The sequence below is a fragment of the Lithobates pipiens genome, unplaced genomic scaffold, assembly GCF_037356315.1.
Source record: "Lithobates pipiens isolate NorthernLeopardFrog02 unplaced genomic scaffold, aLitPip1_a1.2 Scaffold_3, whole genome shotgun sequence".
Lineage (NCBI taxonomy): Eukaryota > Metazoa > Chordata > Amphibia > Anura > Ranidae > Lithobates > Lithobates pipiens.
This window is the reverse complement of record NW_027507790.1, coordinates 50,596,979-50,611,019: the sequence shown is the minus strand read 5'-3', so window position 1 is coordinate 50,611,019 and position 14,041 is coordinate 50,596,979. Positions and strand designations below refer to the sequence as shown.

Here is a 14,041-nt window from a genome sequence, read left to right as displayed (position 1 = left end):
AGACGATTGCGGGTATCCCCGCGGTGATCGAGTCTGCTGGACCCGCGACCGGACTCACGGGGGTCCCGGTCGGCACACGATGGCAGGGCGGCATTTAAAAATGGATGTACCTGTACGCCAATATGCCTGCCCGTGCCATGCTGCCGACGTACATCGGCGTGCGCCGGTCAGGAAGTGGTTAAAGGCAGTGGTGTGTGAAACACAGCAAAAAACTCCACCCGGTGCCAAAAAAAGTGCACACACATAAAGAGGTGACACAAAATGTGCAATGGTGTTACACGATCCTCCCTCGGAAGGACCTTACCCTAATCCCCTGGGGCGTTAGGCTCCAGATGAGACTGAGGTACTCACTAGGCCCGTCTGGCTGAAACCAGATGGACCCCTTTCTCTGGAGGATCTGCCAAAACAGACCCATCCAAGTACTCGGTGGTGGTCCCCCGAAGAGAGACCCCATGAGAGAGGGCAAACTAAGCCAGAAGGCCATGTCCACCCCTTCCCAAGACTTTCAGGGTAGGCCCAAGGACCAACAACCTACTAATCACACTGTGACAAACAGTGCAACATCAAACAAAAAAATACAAAAAAGTGACGAACACAGGGAATAAATGAAAAGAAAGTGGGGAGAAGGAAGGTGGGAGAAGTGAAAGTGGCCATTGAGCAGTACAATGGCCGGCCCTTCGCCAGGAATTAAAAATTCCTCTGGTCCTAGCCAAAACGCTCAGCCCTAGAAGCAGGTATGAAAAAAAGTGTGTTGTGAAGTGACCATGGTGCCAACAAAACTCAAAGCATCCCTCAAAACTTGTGAGAATTATGGCACCCCTGGACTGCCACTCCAGGGGCACATTTGCTTTTTTCTCAACCCTGACCAACAACCCGGCCAGTGCAGCCCCCACCCCAACCAGGAAGGCCTGGAACTCTGAGGACCCATGTAATGACTCAACCACTACTCCCATCACGCCTAGCTACTTACATGCAGGAAATACTAACCATCTCCCGGTCAGAAAGGGGGGCCAGTGTTCTCTCCCAAAAAACTGACTGGAGAAAGGACTACACCAATCTAGGCCAGAAGGCCAGGGACCCAACCCTTCAGCCAGATCCAGTGGTTCTCCGTCCTCCCCAGGAGGCTGCCCTTTCGGCTTTCTCTAAAGGCGGATTAATAACGACCCTCAGTTAAACTGATGAGCGGTACGCTTTCAGTCCTCTCTGATACTAACCGTTCAGGTTGCCATTATGCCAAGAGAGGTTTTGCATAGCCACTGTCACCCCTAATCCACCGCCGTGAATCAGGGACAGTTAGCACAGTGTCACCTCTTGGCAACTGATAAGAACAGATACTACACTTGATCTTAGCCAAAAGGCTGAGAAACCTGTCTATACCCCTGTCAGATCCACACTATAGGGAGCCGCATAGCTGCCATGACAAACGCTACCAGCTGATCTGTAAATGCACCTACAAACATCATTTATTCCTATGGAGAGATGCATAATAGATGGCCTATCCACAGGAATGAATATGATTTTTCTGTGCATGCACAGAAGGTAAAGGCCGTTCAGGAGAGTAAAGTGGTAACTATGAGACTCCTAACTTTCTAAACAAAGTGCCAGTTTACTGTCCTTCAGACTTTAGGGGGGCCAGACTGGCCGTTGGGTGTCAAACTTGTACTGGCGTTAGTGAGAGTAAACAGGGCATCTTTGGCATTAGATGGAAGAATAGTGTACCATCATTGGTGTCAACGGAAGGCATTATGCCCCCTCGCTGGTGTTAGTGGGAGGAATAGTGCCTCATTGTTGATGCCAGTAATAGGAATTATGGCACTTTGTTGGTTTCAGAAGAATAGTGCCCTGCATCAGTGGCAGAAAAGCTGTCCCAAGGGTCAGATAAAAGCAAGCAAACGGTAGCATCCGACTCCTGGGCCACAGTTTGGAGACCACTGCTGCAGACCATAGACACGTGCGACTAAAGCTGGCCATAGATCATTTTTAACATCAGTCAGCGGGCTGATTGAAGAAAACTAAATGGATTCCCCCATCCACACAAGCAAGGTGCACAGAGGAATCCCCCCCCCCCCCAGAGTACACTAATGCCGCGTACACACGACTGGGCATTCTGGCAGACTAGGTCTGATGGTCTTCCCGACAGACTTTCGGCGGAGTTCCGACTGACTTTCTGATCGAACGGACTTGGCCACACACCAACGGACTAAGTCCATTCGAAAGTCCATTCGTTTTGAACGTGATGACATAAGACGGGACTAAAAAAAGGAAGTTCAATAGCCAGTAGCCAATAGCTTCCCTTGTGTCATATTTGGTCTGTCGGACCAGTATACAGACGAACGGTTTTCCCGATAGGAATTGAGTCCATTGGACAGATTTGAAACCTGTTCTATTTCTAGGTCCGTCAGATTTTTAAGATGAAAAATGATCAGATTAGCCCACACACGATAGGATTGTCCGACAGACTGATTCCGTCAGACCTAGTCAGCCGGAAAGTTCGGTCATGTGTACGCGGCATAACTGATAAACGCTGATCAAACAAAAAATTTGCAACAAGCTTGATCATTAGATTTTTTTTTTTCAGAATAAAAGTTGCGTTTTATTCACTTCAATTGTCAAATCACGGCAGGGCAAAATCCTGTCCTTTTAATTCACCTGCACATGACTAGGGGGCCCAAAGTGAACAGCTTCACTTTATTTATGAAATGAACATTCACTTTGCTAAGTGAACATTCTCCTTTCCAGTAATCAACATTATTGACTCTACTGAGAAAAATCCCAAGACCATAGAGAAACAATGCCCAGGACACCATGTGATACACTGGCACTGCTATACAACATCAGTCACGCTGGTTTTACATTCACTTCTATATTACAAAAGTAACGGTAAAGGGATATTCCAACGGTGTCATAGGAAGGAGAGTATCTACACAACAAGTAAAAGTATTTACACTTTAGCTTTGATTAAATGTTATTATATGTAGATAATATATTAGATTCATAAGGTACGGTTAGTAGGAACCATTTTACCCCACACTTAGAAGCATTATAATATAAATATGTTATCAGTAATCTAAAATATGATGTGATTCAACCCCTAACCTTTCTGCAGAGCTCTGCGTTTCTTCATGCCTTGAAAAGACAAAATGTAATACTGAATTATTCAGAACTAGTGAATTCTTTGTACTATAGGTTAACAATATCAGACATTTGATTTTTTTTTTTTTTAATACATGAAATTTGCTTTTTTATGATCATTTATATCACAACTATGGTTACTTTCTTGAGATTATAATTATATGTCTTGTTTAGTCTGGTCAAGGAAGATTGTAACTTCTTCACCGGGTATACTATACTCCCTCTAGAGTCTAGACTGCATAGAATGTACCTGGATCGGGACCCCCTCTGTGCCTGCTGTAGACTCCACCCGGGGTCCTATTTACATATGTTTTGGGAGTGTATTAATATCTTACCTTCTTTACTATGCCAAAAAAAGAGATTCTGATGAAATGTTCATCCTTGATGCAACCTGAAGTGTCCTTGTGGCAGGCTAAGGTGAATGTGGCCCTCCCTCTGTATAAGTTAATGTATATTAATAGGGGATGCCCCATGAAATTTGAAACGGTATGGTCCCCTTGGACCTTGATCTGAAGTGGTCCACCTATAATATCCTTGTTTAGGTGAAGGGTGAGGTACTAAATTTGGAATGTCCTTCCTACCAACCCCTCCCCCTCTCTTTCCTGATTGTTTATTTTGTCCATCTGTTGCCCCTTTCCTTCCCCCGTCCCCTCTTCCCTTTCTCTTCTCACCGCTACCCTTCCCTCTACCACACCATGCCCCTGGGTACTTGATGGCTCTCCTTCCTATGAAGTAGGTCTTCTTTCCTGTTACTTAATTTGCCTGTGTTTTACTATGCTTAGTCTGCTTATATTTACCTGTTCTTTAATTGGTTGATTGATTGACATACCCACATTCTATGTGTACATCCCTTTGTTGTGTACAGAACTAAACCATGTTTTTGTGTTCTATTTATACAGTATTGTTACAGACTGCAATAAAACACCCTTGTTTTGTAAAAAGAAAAATGAAGATATTAACTTAAAAGGAAACCCTACTTCTTGAAGATCCTGCAAGTGTCCCATCTCCCTGGGTTCAGATTAAAAGAGAAGTAGAGTCCCCAGCCGGCTTTACACAGAGAACTGAGCAATCCTACACCGCGGATCACTCTGAGTGTGGTGACCTTCAGTCCTTTGCTCTCTGTTCTACCCCTCCAGCACTCACTGGAGTGCTGGGCTGTACAGGGGATGCGAGCGGCTAGCTCAGTCTCTCAGCAGCATGCTGAGCGGTTGAGCTAGCTGCCAGTCACACATCTGGGTGGATCCCAACGTTATTGTTGGGATCCCTGCACAGCCTTGGCTGACTCTGTGACATCAGCTGACAGCAGGCTTTAGCCCTCTGTTGGATGAATCTGGGTCACAGGAGTGCAGAACTAAGTGCACTCCTGATCCCCAGAAGAGCTTTGGCCATATTTCTCCTTTAAAGTGTAAGTTCACCTTTACAAAAGATCTGTAAAGGTGAACTTATATAGGACCCCCTCCTTATCCCTCCCAGTCCCGCTGACCTGTTACGTGGCGTTCTCCCGTTCTGAGCTCTGCTATGACCGCCTCAGGGGGTCTGGGGCTTATAAATCCCCTCGGCATTAACGCGTCTTCGTCAGGTTCTGATTGACTGGTGCCACCCATGGGACAGCACCAACCAATTAGAATGCTCCAAAATGTCCCTCCTGATGGGGAATATTTTGGTGATTCAGCTGCAGGGATTTCTAAGCCCCAGACCCTTTGACGTGGCTATACCGGGAAATTGCCACAATCCAGGTCAGCGGGACTGGGGGGTTGAGAAGGGGGGTCCTATGTAAGTTCACCTTACAGATTTTTCTGTAAAGATGAACTTACCCTTTAAGCAGAGTGGAATTGGACTGGCCCTGCTCTGTAAGAATCTGGGAAAATCTTGGTGGTGGCCATATGATTGGCTGACTATAGGACTCTGTTCTAAAATCCCTGCAGCCTAACTGAGTTCCAAAAATGGAATTAAAGCTTTGTTTTCCAATACATTTCTGCAAATAAATTAAGGGGAATGTTCAAACATTTACTGCTAGTAAATCAGTCACATGAACTTCAGAACAATATACTCAAAGAAGTGCTGGGACCTTTTAGACTTGTACATGTAATCAGATAAAGTTAAACATCAAAAACTCAATAGCTCTGGCAAGTTCTCCCACACAGCAGGGTTTGCCTTGATGGGCACCCAGCACTAGCTCAAGTCATAGAAATACAGAAAGAAGCTCCAGACCAAAACCAGATAAGAGTCCACAATCATTTTTATTGTAGGTAAAAAGTCATATAAACACACCAATGAGTTTTGAGGGCAACACCACTTCCACTTCATTAGGACTCAACTCAAGATAAAACTTGGATGGACTCAGAGAAAACAGTGATTTTACAGATCTATACGAGAACCAGTATGGCACACTCTCCTCATGGAGTAACAACTTGAGAGCAGTTGCTCCACTGCAGCTCAGTCAAGTCTTTGTTATCACCCTCCCACCACACAGATCACGTGACAACCCCCCTCCAACCACACAGAACATGTGACAACAACCCCCCTCCAACCACACAGGACATGTGACAACAACCCCCCTCCAACCACACAGGACATGTGACAACAACCCCCCTCCAACCACACAGAACATGTGACAACAACCCCCCCTCCAACCACACAGAACATGTGACAACACCCCTCTACAACCACACAACACATGTAATATTAAGCCCCTATAGCAACACAGCACATGAGACAGCACCCCTCTCCAACCACGCATCACATGTGAAAACACCCCTGTGCAACGTGAAAGCACATGTGACAATAACCCCCTTCCACCCACACAGAACATGTGACAACAACCCCCCCTCCAACCACACAGAACATCTGACAACACCCCTCTACAACCACACAACACATGTAATATTAAGCCCCTATAGCAACACAGCACATGAGACAGCACCCCTCTCCAACCACGCATCACATGTGAAAACACCCCTGTGCAACGTGAAAGCACATGTGACAATAACCCCCTTCCACCCACACAGAACATGTGACAACAACCCCCCTCCAACCACACAGAACATGTGACAACACCCCTCTACAACCACACAACACATGTAATATTAAGCCCCTATAGCAACACAGCACATGAGACAGCACCCCTCTCCAACCACGCATCACATGTGAAAACACCCCTGTGCAACGTGAAAGCACATGTGACAATAACCACCTTCCACCCACACAGAACATGTGACAACAACCCCCCTCCAACCACACAGAACATCTGACAACAACCCCCCTCCAACCACACAGTACCTGTGACAACAACCGCCCTCCAACCACACAGTACCTGTGACAACAACCACCTCCAACCACACAGGACATGTGACAACAACCCCTTTCCCACCACACAGAACATGTGACAACAACCCCCCCTCCAACCACACAGAACATGTGACAACAACCCCCCTCCAACTACACAGAACATGTGACAACAACCCCTTTCCCACCACACAGAACATGTGACAACTACCCCCTTCCAACCACACAGTACCTGTGTCAACAAACCCCATTTAACCACACAGTACATGCAACAATACTCCCTCCAACCGCACAGCACATGTGACAACAACCCCCCTCCCCCTTTTTTTAACCACAAAGCAAATATGAGAACAACCCGCCTCTAACCATACAGCACACGTGACAGCAACCCATGCAGCCATACAGCACATGTGACTAAACCCCCTTCAACCACACAGCACATGTGAGAACAACCCTCTCCACCACACAGCACATGTGACAAAAAAAACCTATAGCAACAGAGCACATGTCACAACCCCCCCCTTTTCAAACACATGTGACAACAACCCCCCTCGAACCACACAGTACATGTAACAACCTCACCCCCCTTTTCAACCACAAAGCAAATATGAGAACAACCCGCCTCAACCACACAGCACATGTGACAACAACAACCCTCGAACCTCACAGCACATGACAAAAACCCCCCTCCAACCACACAATGACAGTACGTGTGTCAACAAACCCTTCAACCACACAGCACATGTGGCAACAACTCCCCTCCAACCACACAGCACACGTGACAACCCCCCTCCAACCACAAAGTACATGTGTCAACAAACTCTTCAACCACACAGCACATGTGACAACAACTCCCTCCAACCACATAGCACTTGGGCAACAAACCTTTCAACCACACAGCACATGTGATAACAACCCCCCAAACTACACAGCACATGTGACAACTCCTCCTCTCCAACCACACAGCACTTGATCAACAAACCCTTTAACCACAAAGCATATGTGACAACACCCCCTCCAACCACAAAGCACATGAGACAACACCCCCCTCCAACCACACATCGCATGTGATAACACCCCTGTGCAACTTGAAAGCACATGCAACAACAACCCCCCCCCCCAACCACATAGTACATGTGACAACACCGCCCTCACCCCCAACCGCATAGCACATGCGACAACACCCCCCTCTCCCCAAACAACACAGCACATGTGACAACAAACCCTACAACCACACAGCACATGTGACAACACCCTCCTCACCCCCAACCACACAGCACATGTGACAACACCCTCCTCACCCCCAACCACACAGCACATGTGACAACGCCCCCCCCCCCCCCACCACACAGAACATGGGACAACACCCTCTCCAACCACATAGCACATGTGACAACAACCCCCCCCCCCCCTCCAGCCACACAACACATGTAACAACAAGCCCCCTAGAGCAACACAGCACATGTAACAACACCCCCATCCAGCCACACATCACATGTGGCAACACCCTCCAACTACAAAGCACACTTGACAACAGCCCCCTCCAACTACACAGCACATGTAACAACACCCCTCTCTAACCACATAGCAAATGTAAGCGAATGTGACAATTCCCCCTCCAGCAACACAGTATGTGACAACACCCCTTCCCAACCACAAAGCACATGTGACAACACCCCTTTCAACTACACAGAACATGTGACTACACCCATCCCCAAGTACACAGAACATGTAACAATAACCCACCCCCCAATCCACCACACATAACATGTAATAAATCCATCATCCTAACCCTAGTCTCACCACACTCCAGATGTAACGATAAACCTCCCCTCCTTTCCCAATCCACCACACAGAACATGTAACAATAACCCACCCCCCAATCCACCTCACATAACATGTAATAAATCCATTGTTTGTCCTCATATTATATGGTTTTGGTAAATCTGAAGGAAAAACTCAGCAGATAATCTGATAGTGTGTATGGGGCTTTACTCTGCTCTCACCACACAGCACATGTAACAATAACCCCCCCACCTCAATCCCACCATACAGCACATGTAAACACCCCCTGTCACCAGCGCCTTCCCAGTCCCACCACACAGCACATGTAAAGCCCCCAACTCCTAGCATGCAACACATGTGACAACCCCCACTGCTTCCACCACTCAGCCCATGTAACAATCCACCACCCCCAGGCTCCCTTCATACAACACATGTAACAATCCACCACCCCCACAAATATATGACATACCTAGTCATCTGCTGTATGCACTGTGCTCTGTAGTTTTCGTAATGCACATCACATGTTACGTCTTTAAGGTCGTGCATGTGTGTCCGGATCAGCATGTTTCGCAGCTTCACAAAGTCACAGTGTGCCTGGTTCTCCACTGCAGACAAACAGGGAACATGTGTGAATAGAAGCAAACAGGACTACAACCCACTTATATTGACATACAGGCTACAAAATCACGGAACTGTTCAAATATTGCAGTGTGTTTAATGCTAAAAGGATGCTAAATCACAGAGCTAAATACTTCTATGTGCATGGATGCACTATAATAGAGCCATGTTCATATCAATGTACAGGAGCCCTTAAACCAGATATTTTATACAGGTGTGCATTTACTACTATTGTAGTGCCCCGCCCTGTGTATGATTTATAAAAATAAATGCTACATATACCTAATTTCAGAGCGGAGATAGCAATCACATGACCAGCCGCCTCTCTCCTCCCATCCCAACTGACGTGAGCGGGGGAATCTCGGCCCCTCCCACTGCATCTCTCAGAGGAGGAAAGGAGAGATCCGGCCAGTCATGTGAACGTGATCACGGCTCTGAAATTAGGTATCTGTAGCATTTATTTTTATAAACCATACACAGGTGCAAACAGGTTAGAGTGGCTTAACAAACACGTTAAAGGATGCAGAATATACATTGTTGAAGCATATTGAGCCGAGAAGCCCAAGTGTATGCATGGAAGAGGAAATCCTTCTAATGAATGACGGTGTATACGTTCAATCTAATGGCAGGTCAGCTCTGCAATGTGGTATTATATAGGCAGAAAAAAAATTACCCCTAGTGGCCAGGGTGTGCAAAGCATACAATTAAATCAAACTTTTTGAGCATTTGGGTCAGCTATATTTTGTTTTTCTTATGCCGCGTACACATGATCGTAATTCTCGTCGGAAAAAGCTCTGATGGTTTTCCCGATGGAATTCGGCTCAAGCTGTCTTGCCTACACACGGTCACATCAAATTCCGATCATTTATAACGCAGTGACGTACAACACGTACGACGTGACTAGAAAAAGGAAGTTCAATAGTCAGTAGCCAATAGCTTCTGTCTCGTAGTTGAATCTGAGCATGCGTGATTTCCGATGAAAAGCTCTCATAGGTCTTTTTCAGGCCAGAATTCCGACCGTGTGTACGCGGCATCAGAGTTTATAGTTTTGTTTAAACTGATGTATTATATGTTTTTCCTTTACATTATGTACATTTTAATGAGTGTTCAGAATTTATAACCAATTTGAAATGGACTTTACCAACCAATCACTACTGCCATTGCTGAAACAAAGGTGGGACTCCCTGGGAAAAGGTTTGTCGGTTGGAATGGATGGAATGGAAGATTAAGATGATTACACTAATTGCAGGAACCCATGACAGACAAGTACCAGTACCTTCGGGCTGACATCTTTTTTTTGGGTCAAACTTGCTTTAAAAGCCACTGTGATTTCAGAAACACTGCAACTAACAAACCCTAAGGCTATAGTATACTGTATATACAGTACACATGAACATTCCCTAAAGTATAACTAAAGGCAAATTTTTTTTGTTTGTTTGTTTTAAAAGAGAAGTGAGGGGTTAGAACCACTGTCAGGTTTTTATTGCTGTGTCCCTAATTCACCCTCTACAATTGTCCTGATCACCAAAGGCATCAGGATTGAAAGTGAGAGACTGAATCTCCTTATGGTCCAGTATGAACAAAGCAGCCAGGGAGGGGAAGAGATGGGTATAGTATTTTCTCATTTCTCCTCTGACTACCTCAACTGTGTCTGTGCGCATAAACTTAAAGTGAATGTAAACCCCATTCATGAAATCTGACCTGGGCACATATATCTGTAGTGTTTACTTATCTCTCTCCAAAGCCCTGAGCCCCATGTCTTTTTGCTGCTCCATTCCTCTGTTATCAGCATTATAGCTTCTGACAAGCTCTCTGACAAGCTCTCTGACACAGGAGATAAAAGCAGCTAGAAATTTATGGCAGGAAGGTAACTTAAGGCCCCTACACATGATCCAAAAATCAGACGAAAAATACAGTTTTAGGCACGATCGTACGTACAGAGCTTTCGAGAGCTGATCACAATTAATCTGATATTATTCCACTGGACAAAGCATGAAAATGTTCCTCGTACGATACCAGATTGGACGATTTCCATTTATTCAGTACAATCGTCTTCCGAAAATACAAAACAAATACATTTGTGACTTTAGCAACCTATTCAATTTCTATTAAGCAAAAAAAGTTGTATGATCTGTCGTACGATATTCAGATCATGTGTACGGGCCATTAGAGACAGATAAGCAGAGAGCTTGTCTATCCACAGTACAGCTCTGCAAGTTTCTTCTTTCCTTTGCCTATGTGGGGTGGAGGGTGTTTTCTTCCTCCAATCAGCTCACACACAGTGTATGTCCAGACTCCCCTCCCACTGCTGAACAGGAAGGAAAGATGTGCACTTTCCAAAGAGTCTAGAAGGCTGAAGACAGCAGATGTACAGTATCTCACAAAAGTGAGTACACAGTCACATTTTTGTAAATATTTTATTATACCTTTTTATGTGACAACACTGAAGAAATGACACTTTTCTACAATGTAAAGTAGTGAGTGTACAACTTGTATAACAGTGTAAATTTGCTGTCCCCTCAAAGTAACTCACACAGCTATTGATGTTTAAACCGCTGGCAACAAAAGTGAGTACACCCCTAAGTGAAAATGTCCAAATTGGGCTCAAAGTGTCAATATTTTGTGTGGCCACCATTATTTTCCAGCACTGCCTTAACCCTCTTGGTCAGGGAGCTCACCAGCGCTTCACAAGTTGCCACTGTGGTCCTCTTCCACTCCTCCATGCTGACATCACGGAGCTGGTGGATATTAGAGACTTTGCGCTCCTCCACCTTCCGTTTGAAAATGCCCCACAGATGCTCAATAGGGTTTAGGTCTGGAGACATGCTTGGCCAGTCCATCATCTTTACCCTCAGCTTCTTTAGCAAGGCAGTGGTCATATTGGAGGTGTGTTTGGGGTCGTTATGTTGGAATACTGCCCTGCTGCCCAGTCTCTGATGGGATGGAATCATGCTCTGCTTCAGTATGTCACAGTACATGTTGGCATTCATGGTTCCCTCAATGAACTGTAGCTCCCCAGTGTCGGCAGCACTTATGCAGTCCCAGACCGTGACACTCCCACCACCATGCTTGACTGTAAGCAAGACACACTTGTCTTTGTATTCCTCACCTGGATCCTGCCACATATGCTTGACACCATCTGAACCAAATACATTTATCTTGGTCTCATCAGACCACAGAACACGGGTTCCAGTAATCCATGTCGTTAATCTGCTTGTCTTCAGCAAACTGTTTGCAGGCTTTCTTGTGCATCATCTTTAGAAGAGGGTTCCTTCTGGGAGGACAGCCATGCAGACCAATTTGATGCAGTGTGCCACATATGGTCTGAGTACTGACAGGCTCACCCTGCACCCCTTCAACCTCTGGAGCAATGCTGGCTGCAGTCATACCTCTATTTCCTCTGTTGTCAGATATGACGCTGAGCACATGCACTCAACTTCTTTGGTCGATCATGGTGAGGCCTGTTCCGAGTGGAACCTGTCCTGTTAAACCACTGTATGGTCTTGGCCACCGTGCTGCAGCTCAGTTTCAGGGTCTTGGCAATCTTCTTATTGCCTAGGCCATCTTTATGTAGAGCAACAATTATTTTTTTCAGATCCTCAGAGAGTTCTTTGCCATGAGGTGCCATGTTGAACTTCCAGTGACCAGAGAGAGAATGAGAGCGATAGCACTAAATTTAACACACCTGCTCCCCATTCACACCTGAGACCTTGTAACACTAATGAGTTAAAGGGAGGGAAAATAGCTAATTGGGCCCAATTTGGACATTTTCACTTAGGGGTGTACTCACCTTTATTGCCAGTGGTTTAGACATTAATGGCTGTGTGTTGAGTTATTTTGAGGGGACAGCAAATTTACACTGTTATACAAGCTGTACACTCACTACTTTACATTGTAGAAAAGCATAATTTCTTCAGTGCTATCACATGAAAAGATATAATACATTTTTTAATAAGAATGTGAGGGGTGCACTCACTGTACATGTAAAACTTATGTAGGGAAATTTGTTTTATCTCTGTGTGTCATCTGAGGCTGTTCACTTCACTGGGTATATGTGAGGGTTTACATCCACTTTAGGTTCAAGCTATTGAGCACTGTAAAGAGGTAATGGGGAGACAATTTACCCAGGGGATAAGTAGCATAGAACGCCAGCTGTTGGCTGAAAATGTAAATATGTCATATGCAAATACAGTATGTTATATTTACCAAACTAAATAAATGGCAACAATGTGTTGTATTTTCCACACCTGCACATAATAAAAAATATAAAACTCTAAGCCCTTGTACACACAGTTGGACATTCCGACGGAAAATGTCCGATCGGACCGTGTTGTCGGATAATCCGACCATGTGTGGGCTCCATCGGACTGTTTCCGTCGGAATATCCGACCGACAAAGTTTTAGAGCTGGGCTATAAAATTTTCCGACAACATGGTCCGATGGGACATTGTCTTATCATTTGTAGAGAATTCCGATCGGACAAAGTGCCACGCATGCTCAGATCAAATTCCTAGACCAAAGCTATTGGCTACTAGCCTGAACGTAGTCCCGTCGTAACGAAATAACGTCACCATCTTCTGAACGATCGGATTTTCTGCCAACTTTGTCCGACCGTGTGTATGCAACACAAGTGTCGGACAAAATTTGTTGTCGGAATGTCCGACCGTGTGTACAAGGGCTAATATCTTCTACTGATAAGATTAACCTACAAAATAAATAACTGTTCTGCTTCTTGAATGTTCCAGTTGACTTACTTGAATGACGTGAGTTAGGTAAACTTCATAACTGATAACTTACCTTCCACAATGCCCCATGGATAGAGACGACCTCGTACCCTCTGACCTTTGGCCTCTACCACTGTATTGCTTCCAATTACAGCAAATGGAGCACTTTCCTTAGGTACAGAACAGATGAATTTTATTATTTTGGACGAGAAACACAATTAAAACACTTCAGCTTTTACAGTGCGGCAAGTACAATATATTGTACATTAAAGAGGATTTTTCAGCACAAATGTGAGGGTCGGTTTTAAAAGTTATAAGAGCAAAATTGTTCCTGGAAGGAAGAAAGTTAGAACATTCACTTACTTTACCTACATGTTTTTCATCTACGGTGCCTAGACAAGAGTGATATCAAGGTCCTTCTGGAAACATCCCAGAAATAATGAAGAACCCATACCTCAGAAGGAGATGCTCTTGCATTCTGCTAGAGTGTCTTCTCA

General features: G+C 45.2%; 1 protein-coding gene and 1 pseudogene across 5 annotated transcripts in view; both read right to left on the bottom strand.

The window, feature by feature from the left end:
• The window catches only part of SEPTIN5 (septin 5), a 126,052-nt gene that overhangs the window by 8,279 nt on the left and 103,732 nt on the right, over nucleotides 1–14,041 (bottom strand). For 3 of the 5 annotated variants that reach the window (XM_077461658.1, XM_077461662.1, XM_077461660.1), the window contains 3 exons: nucleotides 13,618–13,714; nucleotides 8,672–8,807; nucleotides 3,097–3,126 (listed from right to left, as the gene is read on the bottom strand). In XM_077461658.1, coding sequence (XP_077317784.1) covers nucleotides 3,097–3,126; nucleotides 8,672–8,807; nucleotides 13,618–13,714 — 263 coding nt within the window. The remainder of the gene's footprint in view (nucleotides 1–3,096; nucleotides 3,127–8,671; nucleotides 8,808–13,617; nucleotides 13,715–14,041) is intronic. The other 2 variants (XM_077461659.1, XM_077461661.1) reach the window with 1 other exon arrangement.
• On the bottom strand, nucleotides 1,239–1,371 carry LOC143941768 (U2 spliceosomal RNA; annotated as a pseudogene).